The 12,573-nt window shown below is 39.4% G+C and overlaps 1 protein-coding gene across 2 annotated transcripts in view; it reads right to left on the bottom strand.

The window, feature by feature from the left end:
• Positions 1-12,573, bottom strand: part of TRIM24 (tripartite motif containing 24) — a 109,292-nt gene that overhangs the window by 71,787 nt on the left and 24,932 nt on the right. For both annotated transcript variants that reach the window (XM_070423984.1, XM_070423985.1), the window contains exon 2: positions 2,164-2,282. In XM_070423984.1, the coding sequence (XP_070280085.1) occupies positions 2,164-2,282 (119 nt within the window). The remainder of the gene's footprint in view (positions 1-2,163; positions 2,283-12,573) is intronic.

Genomic DNA, 12,573 nt, shown 5'->3' with positions numbered 1-12,573 from the left:
CATCTTGGCAGTGGGGCCTCTCTCATCTTCCACATGCAATCAGGTATTATCAAGTCCTGAGTGGACTACAACTTACCCCTTCCTTCCCTTATCACCACCATGCTAGTTCAGCTCTACCTCTCACCTACTGCTTCCTAACCCCAATTCATCCTACATTATCACCTAAGTCTCTGTTCCCAAAATATCCCTACAAGCATCTTATTCTTTGAACCAAACTTAATACTCTTCCCACCTCCACTTAACATTGAAGATGTCTATTGGACTCTATCTCTAGTTTAATTGATTATAACTTATTTTATGTTTCTGTAATAGAAGCAGAGTAAATAAACACTGAAAACCAATTGATTATAAAGAGACATAAAACAGCCTCTTAAAATTATCCTTTAGATTTGAATTCCTTCCATTCTCACCTATCATAATTTCATGTCTTATCATTTCTCCACCCTGTTGATTATTTACGCTGCTTTGTTTTTTAATCTTCTGGTTTGATCATTCACATGTACTACTAGAGTTCACCTAAACTGTAATTGATGTGTGATATGACTAACAAAATACATCTGAAAATATTATCATATGTAAAGCAAAATGATAGGGCACGCTAGACAACAGAAACAAAGTCAGTAGTATTCAGAAGGGAACTTTCAATGGGGCTATTTTACACTGTAGCTCACATAATGATTATTCCATTCCTTAAAGCTGATTTCACAACAATTAGAAAAGTTTATTCTCTGCACCCAACCCTGTTTTGACCTTGATGAAAGTTCACATTAGGAAGAGTTGTGGATATTTTTTAAACAAAAAGAGATATTTTAGTTAGTAGTGGTCATATTCATTTAAAGTGAACCCTAAGTTCCTATAGCTCCCACTGGAAAAAACACTGAAAATGAAAGTACAGAAACTTTAGCTGTGTGATTACTGAAGAGTCCAAAATATTACTTTTTAGATTTTTACATTTTAGGTTAACAATCATTTTTTTATACTCAGATTCAGTTCCTTCAGAGATCTTCTGTTCCAAATTGAAGAAACTGCCTAGAGCCGTGGTCAGCAAACTGCAGCTCGGGAGCCACATGTGGCTCTTTGGCCCTTTGAGTGTGGCTCTTCCTAAGCCTTAGGAGTACCCTAATTAAGTTAATAACAATGTACCTACCTATATAGTTTAAGTTTAAAAAATTTGGCTCTCAAAAGAAATTTCAATCGTTGCACTGTTGTTATTTGGCTCTGTTGACTAATGAGTTTGCCGACCACTGGCCTAGAGAAACTATCAATGATTCATGATCCAAAAACAGACTAATACACTACACTTAAATTTAGCATATACTGCAGAGTTATAGCTCACCTCCGCTGGAGTACATCCACTAGGAACCTGACATTTAGATATAAGAGGCCAACAGAAATCTTCTACATGTGGGTTTATGGAAGTAAGGAAAAAAGAAAAACACCATTGGACCTCTAAATGTAATACCTTGGACAATGCTACCAAATGAGGCTTTCAAAGAAATACCATGTAGAAAAGAAGACTTTCTTATAATGCAGAAACTGTACTGGATCAAAGACATGAAAATTTTCGTATATATCAATATAGAGCTTATAATTAAAACAGAAAAAAATTTTAAAGGGAGGGCTTAAAATAAAAATTCTAATTGTCAATACAGCGTAAAATTTCAAAGAAATGAAATAATGTCAAATATAGAATAATGGTTTTCTCTGCCAGGACAGGTAAGATAGAAGTGTCATCAGAGCTTCTACATTGCACTATTTTATTACTTCAGATGAATTAGTCATTATTCTTCATATACATATATACCTTTAAAATATTACATCATTTCATAGATATAATGCTCTAATATTTGACACCTTTTATTTTCAAGTCCTCCAACATTTCTGCCTGCCTCATTAAGAGAAGGCAAAAGGCCTGGCTGGTGTAGCTCAGTGATTGAGTGTCAACTTATAAACCAGGAAGTCATGGTTCAATTCCCCATCAGGGCACATGCCCAAGTTGCAGGCACGCTCCCCAGTAGAGGCTGTGCAGGAGACAGCCAATGAATGATTCTCTTTCATCACTAATGTTTCTATCCCTCTCTCCCTCTCCCTCTCTGAATCAATAAAAATATATTTAAAAATAAAAAAAGAGGCAGCACAAGATTCAAGACTTAATACACTTACCTGATTAGATTTTTCTACTGTACTACTGGGAACCTCAGTAGTATCCTTCACAAAAAAATTATCTATGATGTGTCGCTCTGCACATTCTTGGCTACAAACTGGACATCGAATGACTCCAACTGAAAAAGACAAAAATTGAGGTATAACTGACATAACATTGTATTACTTTCAGGTGTACAACATAATGACTTGATATCTGTATGTATTGTAAAATAATCACCACAATAAGTTCAGTTAACATCCATCACGATGCAGTGACAAAATTATTTTCTTGTGGTTAAGAACTTTCAAGATCCACTCTGCTAGCTATTTTCAAATATGCAATACATTATATTATTAACTACAGTCACCATACTATACATTATATTCCCATGACATTCACTTTATAATTAGAAATCTATACTCTATGATTCTTCTCCCATTTCATTCACCCCAATCCTTCCTCAGGCAAACACCAATTTGTTCTCTACATCCATGAGCTCACATTTTTAAGTTTTAATACAAATCTACCAAGCACTAAAATCAACCAATCTCATCCAAACTGGGAATAGGTTCTTTTATAATGTTCACTAGTGACCTGGTGCACGGAATTCATGCACATTGAAAGGGAATTAATTAGAGGAACATAATTTGGACTCACTATCTAATATCAATAATATGTGAGCATGAGGCAGTCCGTGTTTCTGAAATTCAATGACATGAATTTTAGCTATTACTTTGCCAAATAAATGGAATTTACAGATAAAAGAGCATTCAGCTTAATATTAAAAACTCTGCCGGGCGCAATGGTGCACGCCTGTAGTCCCAGCTACTCGGGAGGCTGAGGCTGGAGGATCGCTTGAGCCCAGGAGTTTTGGGCCGTAGTGCGCTATGCTGATCGGGTGTCCGCACTAAGTTCGGCATCAATATGGTGACCTCCCGGGAGCGGGGGGCCACCAGGTTGCCTAAGGAGGGGTGAACCGGCCCAGGTCAGAGACGGAGCAGGTCAAAGCTCCCGTGCTGATCAGTAGTGGGATCGCACCTGTGAATAGCCACTGCACTCCAGCCTGGGCAACATAGCAAGACCCCGTCTCTGAAAACAAACAAACAAAAAACTCTGGCTACCAAGTCAGGTATGTTTTCAACTTTTTGCCAGCGTTGTAAATTGTTTGCAATATCTGCCAATTTGGGGCTGCACATCATGGTTATGAATAAATTGGGCTTGCCATACTTCGTTACAATTGCCATAGCATCCTGATATCGCTGCTGCATATTTCTGGGACTACCCTCAAAAGATGATGGAAGTATTATCATTTTACCAATCAACACATTGTCATTTTCAAATCTAGATTTAAGATAATCCACCAAACCACTATATTTCTCAACTCTCAACTTAGATTGGTTTGCTTTGATGAAATTTATCCGATTGGCCTCCATTTTTTAATATGAATCCACGATAAACTGTTGAGTTAATTTTCTTGCATTTAAAATAGGATTGAATGTGTCCCGCACAGAGAGATGAAATCCATAATACTGCATTTGTGTGACTCGTGTCCTTACATTTTGTCTAGTATCATTGTTGATTACACTGTTAACTCTGAGTCTTAATGTAATATATGTTCCCCAGCCTTTTTCACCATGCGAAAAAAGAATAGGATATGTCATTGCATCTAATGTAGCAAACAGGATATTGATTTGTTTCATTTTAGTGGCATTTGGATTATTGGGATCTGGTTTACAATGAATGAGCAAGTCCCTTTCAAAAGTAGGTTCTCCATCTTCGTTTCTGAATATGACAGCAACCTCGGTTACACAGGGAGAATTATATCTACCTGGGTCACTGTTACGATCGTATTTAATTGCCATTGTTACTTCTGTGGGAGCAATACCTTTTGCTGCTGCTTCAGACTGGGCTTCCTTTTCTACCTCATGTAGCATCTTGTATGATTTGTTAGTTCACTTATTTCATGCATGAGGTTGATGTTGATCATGAGTCTTTTTGAGCAGCCCTGGTTTTCTGGCATTGCTAATCTTTTACTTGAAGTTTCGGCTGTATCCAAAATATAGAGTTGAGCAAAATTCCAAGAAACACCATCCGAAAGATGTAAAGTTCCAGTACGGTGATAAACTTGTCCATGTATTCTAAAACAGTATGGCCCATATCCTGATGGCGATGCAATATTTGCACCCATGGAAGCAAAAGCAAAAGAACTATTTATGGAACGAATATTTTCCATGGAATTTTTACTGTCAGAATCTTCGTTTGTCATTAATCTTTTTAAATATGCCGGGTAATCTGGAAAATGTATATCATTTGGATAGACTTTCCCTTTGCTACAACATCGAGTAAATTTCCATCGGATGGTTTTTCATCAGAGAAATTTAGTGATAGGCAATATTCACATGTAACAGTGATTCCACCACAACTATGTTCAAAGATTACATCCTCACATACTCCCATTTTTGCTGAGAAGGCAGTTCCTACCAGTACTGGTGGTACTTGTTGATGACTGTTCTCTAGACATATTCTGTCGTCGCCACCGCCTTCTTTCAACTTCAAAGGCACGTTGGTCTTTAGACATTTTCTGTTGATGACACCAGTGTTTTTCGGCATCAGAGCAACGTTTTTCCAGTAGCTGCTCTTCAGATACATCAGTCGCAGGCGCCGCCTTCTTTCAAGATCAGATGCACGTTGCTCTTCAGAGCTACGTTGTATCAACAGTTGTTCTTTAGACATAGTCCCACCTCTCTACTGTCATGGTCTGAGATGCAAATGAATGAGAGTCCTAGCTGTCAGGCCGCTGAGAGCTGTCTGACCAACGGCTGATTCCGTAGGGGTGGGACTTCCTCCTCCCTGCTGTCAGTTTCCACAGCTGTGATGAGGAAGCTGGGGTGACAGAGGAAGACACGCACTCCAAGCCGCCCTCTCTCTCGCTCTGCTCTATGTCCAGCGGCCTCCTGCTCTGCCAAGTCCTCCAAACCTCCCACTCTCCATCCGCTCTCCCACTCTGCTCTCTACCAGCGAAGGTCCCGGCTACGGCCTCGCCTCCCGGGGCCAGCAATGGTCCTGGGAGCCCGCAGGCGTGGCTTGGCGCGGCCAGCCTCATCTCCCAGGGCCGGCAATGGTCCCGGGAGCCCGTGGCCGCTGCCGTTGCCTCCTGGGGCCCTTGACACCTGTGTATGCAAATTAACCCACCATCTTTGTCGGGTTAATTTGCATACCCACTCTGGCTGGTGAGCGTAGCAGAGGGATGGTTAATTTACATGTTTCTCTTTTATTATATAGGATGCTCTTCAAATTCATACCTGCTGCTACTTAACACAAAACAATTCAGTTTATGTACATATATGGATTTTATGTGTGTGTCTATACGTATCCCACACCTAGTCCCCATAATTTTCAATGAGCTACTCCTCCAAATAAACATCCCTATGGACTACTCTTTTTCTTGTTTAGCAATTTCTCTTAACAGTGGTTTTCAGATAGGAATATGCAGAAGTACATGGGAGACTACTAAAAGAACAGAGAGCTCTGGTTCACTCTGAACCTATAGAATCAGGATTTTTGAAAGTGGAGCACAGACATACTTGTTTTGTTTAAAATTTCCTTGGGAGATTAGGAAATACTATTCTATTTCCCTTTAATAAGTGCAAATAATGTTCCTTTAGGGAGGGGGAAAGGAATAATTTTTTATAGTGCTTGGTAAGTCAATAAATAATTATGTATGAGTTAAAATCTAAATTTGTAGTTAAATGTTTGTATATTTAACCCCTAGAGTGCCCGGGAGCCCAATCGCGCTCCTCCTGTCTTTTGCCAAAAGTGCCGGGAGCGCTTTATTTTAACATTATATGTGTTGTTCAAATTTTTTTTTCTACTAGTATTTTATAATACAATCAGCAAACAATATATGTCAAAGATGAAAACAAATGCAGTAAAGGTTTCCTTAAGTTTTTGAATATGTAACTTCATTTACTTGCAATTCATAATTATTTTCCTAAACTGCTGTAAAATCAGCAAAAATGAATTGGCAATTTTAGCATAGTTCCTAGGATATTGGTTGGCACTCAAAGGGTTAATATAAACTTGATGCTGTAATTTGTACCAAGGAGACTGTAATAAGATTCTCAGATACAGTTTTGCTAAATAAAATTCATAAAACAATCCAAAGGTCAATTTTATTTGTATTTATAAGCAATAAACACATTTTTTAAAATTTAAAATCCATTTTACAATAACAATAAAAGTATGTTAAGTACTTAGGAATAAATTTTTAAAAATGTATAAGGCCATTGGAGAAAAATGTCAAGCTACATTTTAAAACCTTAAAATATATCTAAGTAATAAAAAAAAGTCCATGATGTTAAAGATGGCAAGTCTCCCCAAACATACCTACAGATTCAATTCAGTTTTAATAACAATCCAAACAGGAATTTCAACAGAATTTTTCATTGAAGTTAATTAAGAACTACAACTAGTCAAAAGATTGCTATGAAGAAAATGAAAACACAGGCTCCAAACTGAGAGATCTACCCAACACATATAATTAAAACCTATAAATATGTAACAATGCATTTTGCAGAAGAGAAAGATGGCATAAACACATTTGTCCTATTCCTCCAGATAAATATGGCTAAAACCCTAGACATTCTATATAAAACAATCATAAAAAGACTGAAGACTGTATAAGGTAGAGAAAAGGTGGCAGACCAGCTAGAGGCCTCAGAACCCAAGGAACCTAGGTTTTCTTTTAGCCTTCTATAATAAAGTGGGTGTTGATGAAGCCATCATACCCAAAATACTAACAGGTGTAAAACAACAAAAAAACTCACAGAAGCATGCTTCCTCTATCCAAAGGACCAGGGAAAGGGCAGCCTAACAAAATAGAAAACTTTTAAACAGTAACTGCTCTACTCCACCTGATGGGGGGGAGGGGGGAGGGGAGATGCACTCCCCTTTCCCACTATCAGAGACTGGTGGGAAGTCTAGACTTCCACCTTGGCCAAACAAAAACAGGTGCCCTTAACTATCCCCTGCTGGGCATGTCAGAGAGCTCTGGTGAGAGCTGAGGCTTTGATCCCCATTAGGTTGTAACGAGGCCCCTTGCAGTCTCATTGGAGACCATATGAGTGAATCCAACAGTTAATAGTAAATATGTTTAGGTACTATATAAAGTCTAGAGTTGTAGGTATAGATAAGCTTTATTTAAATGTTTCAATTGCTTTGGTTGTCACATAGTTTATAGTCAAAGATTTAAAAAGTATGTTAGTCAGATCCTAGAGGCCTGCAGTAAAGCAAGTTCCAAGAAAAACATGTTTAAAAGTATGCTTTGCTTGAGATAACATAAATGTAGCTAGTTAAGTATAAAGCAATTGGCAGCTTAAACAATAACAAAGTTCACAAAATGTTCAGTTTCTGTCCTCTGCTTTGAAGATTACATCACTGATGCACAATCATGAGATATTTTGCAGAATCTTGGTTCCTCAACCTGTTTAGATTACCTGCATACAGTTCTAAGGTTCCAGACAAGATGACATCAGAAACTAAATCAGACTAGAGAAAACCACTGAAGCTTGCACAAGAGTTGTTGGAGACCGGGTGTAAGCTGACACGGTCCTTGCACCTGAAGGGGCTAGCAAGGCTGGGACCCTTACCCACAGTTTTCCCAGACTTGTTTGGATGGCGGTTATCAGTAGAATGAGAGCAACCTTTGTAGAATGAGAATAGCCTTTCATGGCTTATCAAGAAGTCTGTAACTATTTACTGAGATTTGCTGTACTGAGAATTTGTCCTTCTGCTCTGTCTCTCCCTTAGAGATTAAGAGGAACAAAGAATACATTCCTCTTGACAGACCTCCTATTCAGTGTTTTGTGTATAGAAGGCATTGCGTGGTTAATAAACTTACTGCAGTTCCTCGATTGATCTGTAGTCCTCCCGATTCCGCTCTCCTGTCTTTCTTTCTTTTCTCAATTCCTACCTCCTTACTTCAGCCCGGTTCAACCTGTCAGGCTGGCCCTGACAAAGAGTTAACCAATCAGCTTCACCTGTGATTCCCTAACCCTCAATCTTTGTCTTTAAAAACCCTTGATTGAAAGTGACAGCTTCCCATTTCCTTTGCTTGGCACCCTGCAAATAAACAGCTCCAATTTCTCCACTGCAAACCTCGATGTTCAGTGTTTGGCTCTGCTGCACATTGGGCAGGCACACACCTTCATTCAGTTTGGTTACAGGAGCCTGAACTTGCACCTCCAGCATGGTAATGAGATACTCTTCCACCTCTATGTTGTGCTGGCATCAGAGGAGGCCTATTAGTCAGGACTTTTATTACTGCCTACCAGTAACCTCCTTTCCCTGCCCATGTGCCCACTCCTTAAAAGTGTCAATGAAAAACACATGGAAAGGAGTCAATAGGCACCCATAAACCCTACCAGACAGGGATGTATCAATAGACGTCTACGGGGAGCCTGAACTTCCATGTTGTCCATAGTATGGAGAAGGCTGTCCCGCTGTTTCAGGTGTCACAGAGGCAGAAAATAATATAAGAGCAGAAATCAATGGAACTGAAAAGTCAATGAAACAAAAAACTGGTTATCTGAATAAGTCAATAAACTTAACAAGCTTCCAGCAAGACTGACAAGATAAAGGAGAAGATATAAAGGACCAAGAAGGAATGAAAAAGGGTATCACTACAGATCAAGGGACATAAAAAGAGTAAGGGAATACTAAGAACATGACTCACATAAATGTAACAATGTAAGTGAAATGAACCAATTCCTCAAGAAGCACAAACTACCACAACTTACCCCAATAAGAAATTAACTTGAATACCCCTATAAGTAAATGGCAGTTGGTTCTAAACAACTTAAGTGCAAAACTAACAAAACATGTATAGGATTTATATGCTGAAAATTACAAAATACTAATAAAAGAAATCAAAGAAGATCTAAATAAATGGAAACACGGTGTTCATGGATAGGCGTAATAAACGTAGCAAAAATGTCAATTCTCCTTAATACAATCTACAAATTTAACACAATTCCTAATATAATCCCAGCAACATTATTTTGTAAAGTTAGACATTACCTTAAGACTTATATAGAAAGGCAAATGCATAACTAAATCAATATTGAAAAGAAGAACAAAGTAGAGAAATCACTCTATCCAATTTCAAAACTTATATAGCTACGATAATCAAGAATGTCTGATATTGACCAAGGGAAGGGGAGGGATAGACACATAGATGAATGAAACGAAATAGACACACACACAAGCAGGGCCACCTAATTTTTGACAGAGATGTAAAAGTATCTTCATGCTGACAAGTACAAAATGCTGATAATATACTTGCCCTAGCTAGTTTGGATCAGTGGATAGAGTGTTGGCCCACAGACTGAAGGGTTCCAGGTTCAATTCCAGTCAAGGCATGTACCTCAGTTGCAGGTTCAATCCCCAGCCCTGGCTGGCATGCATGCAGGGGCAACCAATCGATATGTCTCTCTCACATCGATATGTCTCTCTCTGTCTCTTATCCACCCCTTCCACTCTCTAAAAAATCAATGGAAAAATATCCTCAGGTGAGTATTAACAACAACAAAAAAATGCTGATAATATACTGTGTTCATGGGTTGGAAGACTCAGTGCAGTAAAGATGTTAAGTCTCCCCAAATTGATCTATAGCTTAAACAAAATTTCATTGTAGATATAGACAAGATTATTTCAAGATGTAGGGAAAACAAAAGGAACTGGAAGAACTAAAGCAATTTTGAAAAAGAAAAGGTGAGAAGAATCACAATCAATTTTAAGACATATAGATACTAGTGACCCGGTGCATGGATTTGTGCACATTGAAAGGAAATTAATTAGAAGGTGGCCAGTGGGGCCGGACTGGGTGAGATGGGCCAGACACACCCTGGAGCCAACCTCCCTTGGTCCCTCCCTGGTGTCTGTGGAGTGAGGGGGGGAGCCCTTGGGCAGGTGGGATCCCTCAGCCTGGCCTGTGGGGATCCTGCTGAAACCGGCTCTCTGACTTCCCCAGAAGGGTCCCAGAGTGCAAGAGGGCACTCTGCAAAGTTGCTGTCATACAGGGTGTGGAATGCAAACGCAAGTGTGCAGTAAACCAGATTCGGGGCTGACAGTGCCCCAGCAACAACATAACCCAAGGCCGAAGGTGGAATCATGCAGCCCTGCGAGGAATCATGCTCCCTCCTCTCTGGTTCTAGGGTGCGTCACCCGAGAACCGCTGTTGCCAAGTCAATGCAGCTCGGCAGCTCCTGCGTTGAGCATCTGCCCGCCTGGTGGTCAGTGCATGTCATAGCTACTGGTCAGTGTGTGCCATAGCTACCGGTCGGACGGACACTTAGCTTATCAGCCTTTTATGTATATAGATAGTAATTGAGACAGGGTGATATTGGCAGAATAACAGCAGCATAGATAAAAGGAACAGAATAAAGCAACCAGAAATACATCCACACCAAGTAAGCCCAACTGACTTCTGACAAAAGTGTGAAAACAATTAAGTGGAAGAATAAAAATCTTTCAACAAATTGTGCTGGTACTCACAAAAAATTAAGCCTTAACCTAAACTTCAGATTTTATATAAAAATTAACTCAGAGTAGATCAGATTTAAATATAAAACAAAAATTTTTAAACATTTAGAAGAAAACAGGACAACATCTTAAGGACCTAGAACTTATTGAAGAGTCCCTAGCCATATTAAAAACATAGTCCATAAGAGAAAAATATACATGAATTTGATTTCATCAAAATTTAAAATTTGTGCTCTGAAAAAGACATATAAAGAGGATGAAAAAACAAGTTCCACGCTAAGAGAAAATATTTGCAAAATACAGATCTGACAAAGGGTACATATCTACGAGAAATAAAGAACTCTCAAACTCAAAAATAAAAAATCCTAATTAGAAAATGAACAAAAGACATGAAGAGACATTTCACTGATGATATACTCATGGCAAATAAGCACATAAGATGTTCCACATCACTAGCTATCAGGCAAATGCAAATTAAGATCATGATGAGATACCAGTACATAGCTAAAAGAGCTCAAACAAAAAGTAGTAACAGCCTGGCCAGTGTGGCTCGGTGACTGAGCATTCACCCAGGAACCAAGAAGTCGCTGGTTCGATTCCCCATCAAGGCAATGTGCCGGTTATGGGCCCGATCCCCAATAGGGACCATGCAGGAGACAGCAGGTCGATGACATTCCTCTCTCGTTGATGTTTCTATCTCTCTATCCCTCTCCCTTCCTCTCTCTCTCTAAAAATCAATAAAAACATTTTTTTAAAGTAATGACAATACCAAAAGCTGGTAAAAATTTGGAGAAATTGGATCTTTCAAACATTTCCAGTGGGAATATAAAATGGAAGAGCCACTCTGAAAAACAGATTGGTATTTTCTGAAAAAAACTAAACATTAACATTTATCATATGAATCAGCAATGTCACTCCTTGGGCATCCCAGAGAATAAACTTCGGTTCACAAATCTGAACACAAACGTCTTAATTCAGTGCTATTCATAAGAGCACTATGGGAACCCTAATCAAAATAGGCCGGATGTCCAAGGCCAATTTGAGTGTGGGGGCCCTGTCCAGAATACGCTGGATATTCAAGGCCAATCTTAGCAAGGACACAGCGATTGTACTGTACACAATGCGCAGGTGTACCTTTCTATAACCCAAACATTGATGTCACTATTTGGCAAGAAGCTTCGTATGGTCTATAATAAAGACTCTACTATACACCTATGACTACTCATGTCTTCTCCGTCTAATACCTGGTGTCCATGGGGGTACAGCCCCTAGCAGAGAAGGACCTGTGCTCTAACAAGCACAAAACTTAAAACAGATCTCCTTAAATAACTTAATGGTCAAATAAACTGTGGTACATGCATACCATGAAATATTAGTCAACAATAGAGGGGAACCTACTACTGATATGTGCAACAAATTGGGTGGATCTTAAAGGTATTATTCTGCGTGGGGAGAAAAAGCTCATTTCAAAAGGTCACTTATGGATTAAAAATGGCGGCAGAGTAAGTGGATGCTATACAGACATGCTCCCACGAACAAACTAGAATTACAACTAAAATACAGAAAAACTTCCTGAATAATCAATAGAAAACTCACAGGAGAGAATCCTGATACCTGAGGACCGAAAGTGGAGACCACATAGAGACTGGTAGGAGGGGCAGAGGCGCGAAAGGGCTGGCCTGGCTGGGTGTACAAAGACAGCAACTGAAGTCCCAGAGAGATATCTAAGCTGTGTGGGGGTTGCCACTGAGAACTCTGGGGTCTAATTCCTAAGCTGAGCAACCCAGCAGAGAACACCAGAATTGAGAAGGGTACCCACATAACATCTGGCTGTGAAAAACAGTGGGGTACTCTCTGCCAGGGAGTGACAAGCTGAAAATCCAGGC

This window comes from Myotis yumanensis, unplaced genomic scaffold (genome assembly GCF_028538775.1).
Source record: "Myotis yumanensis isolate MYYU_CA2020_CCGP unplaced genomic scaffold, mMyoYum1.0.hap1 SCAF_9, whole genome shotgun sequence".
Classification (NCBI taxonomy): Eukaryota; Metazoa; Chordata; class Mammalia; order Chiroptera; family Vespertilionidae; genus Myotis; species Myotis yumanensis.
The sequence above is the reverse complement of the archived record's forward strand: the minus strand, read 5'-3'. Positions and strand labels throughout refer to the sequence as shown.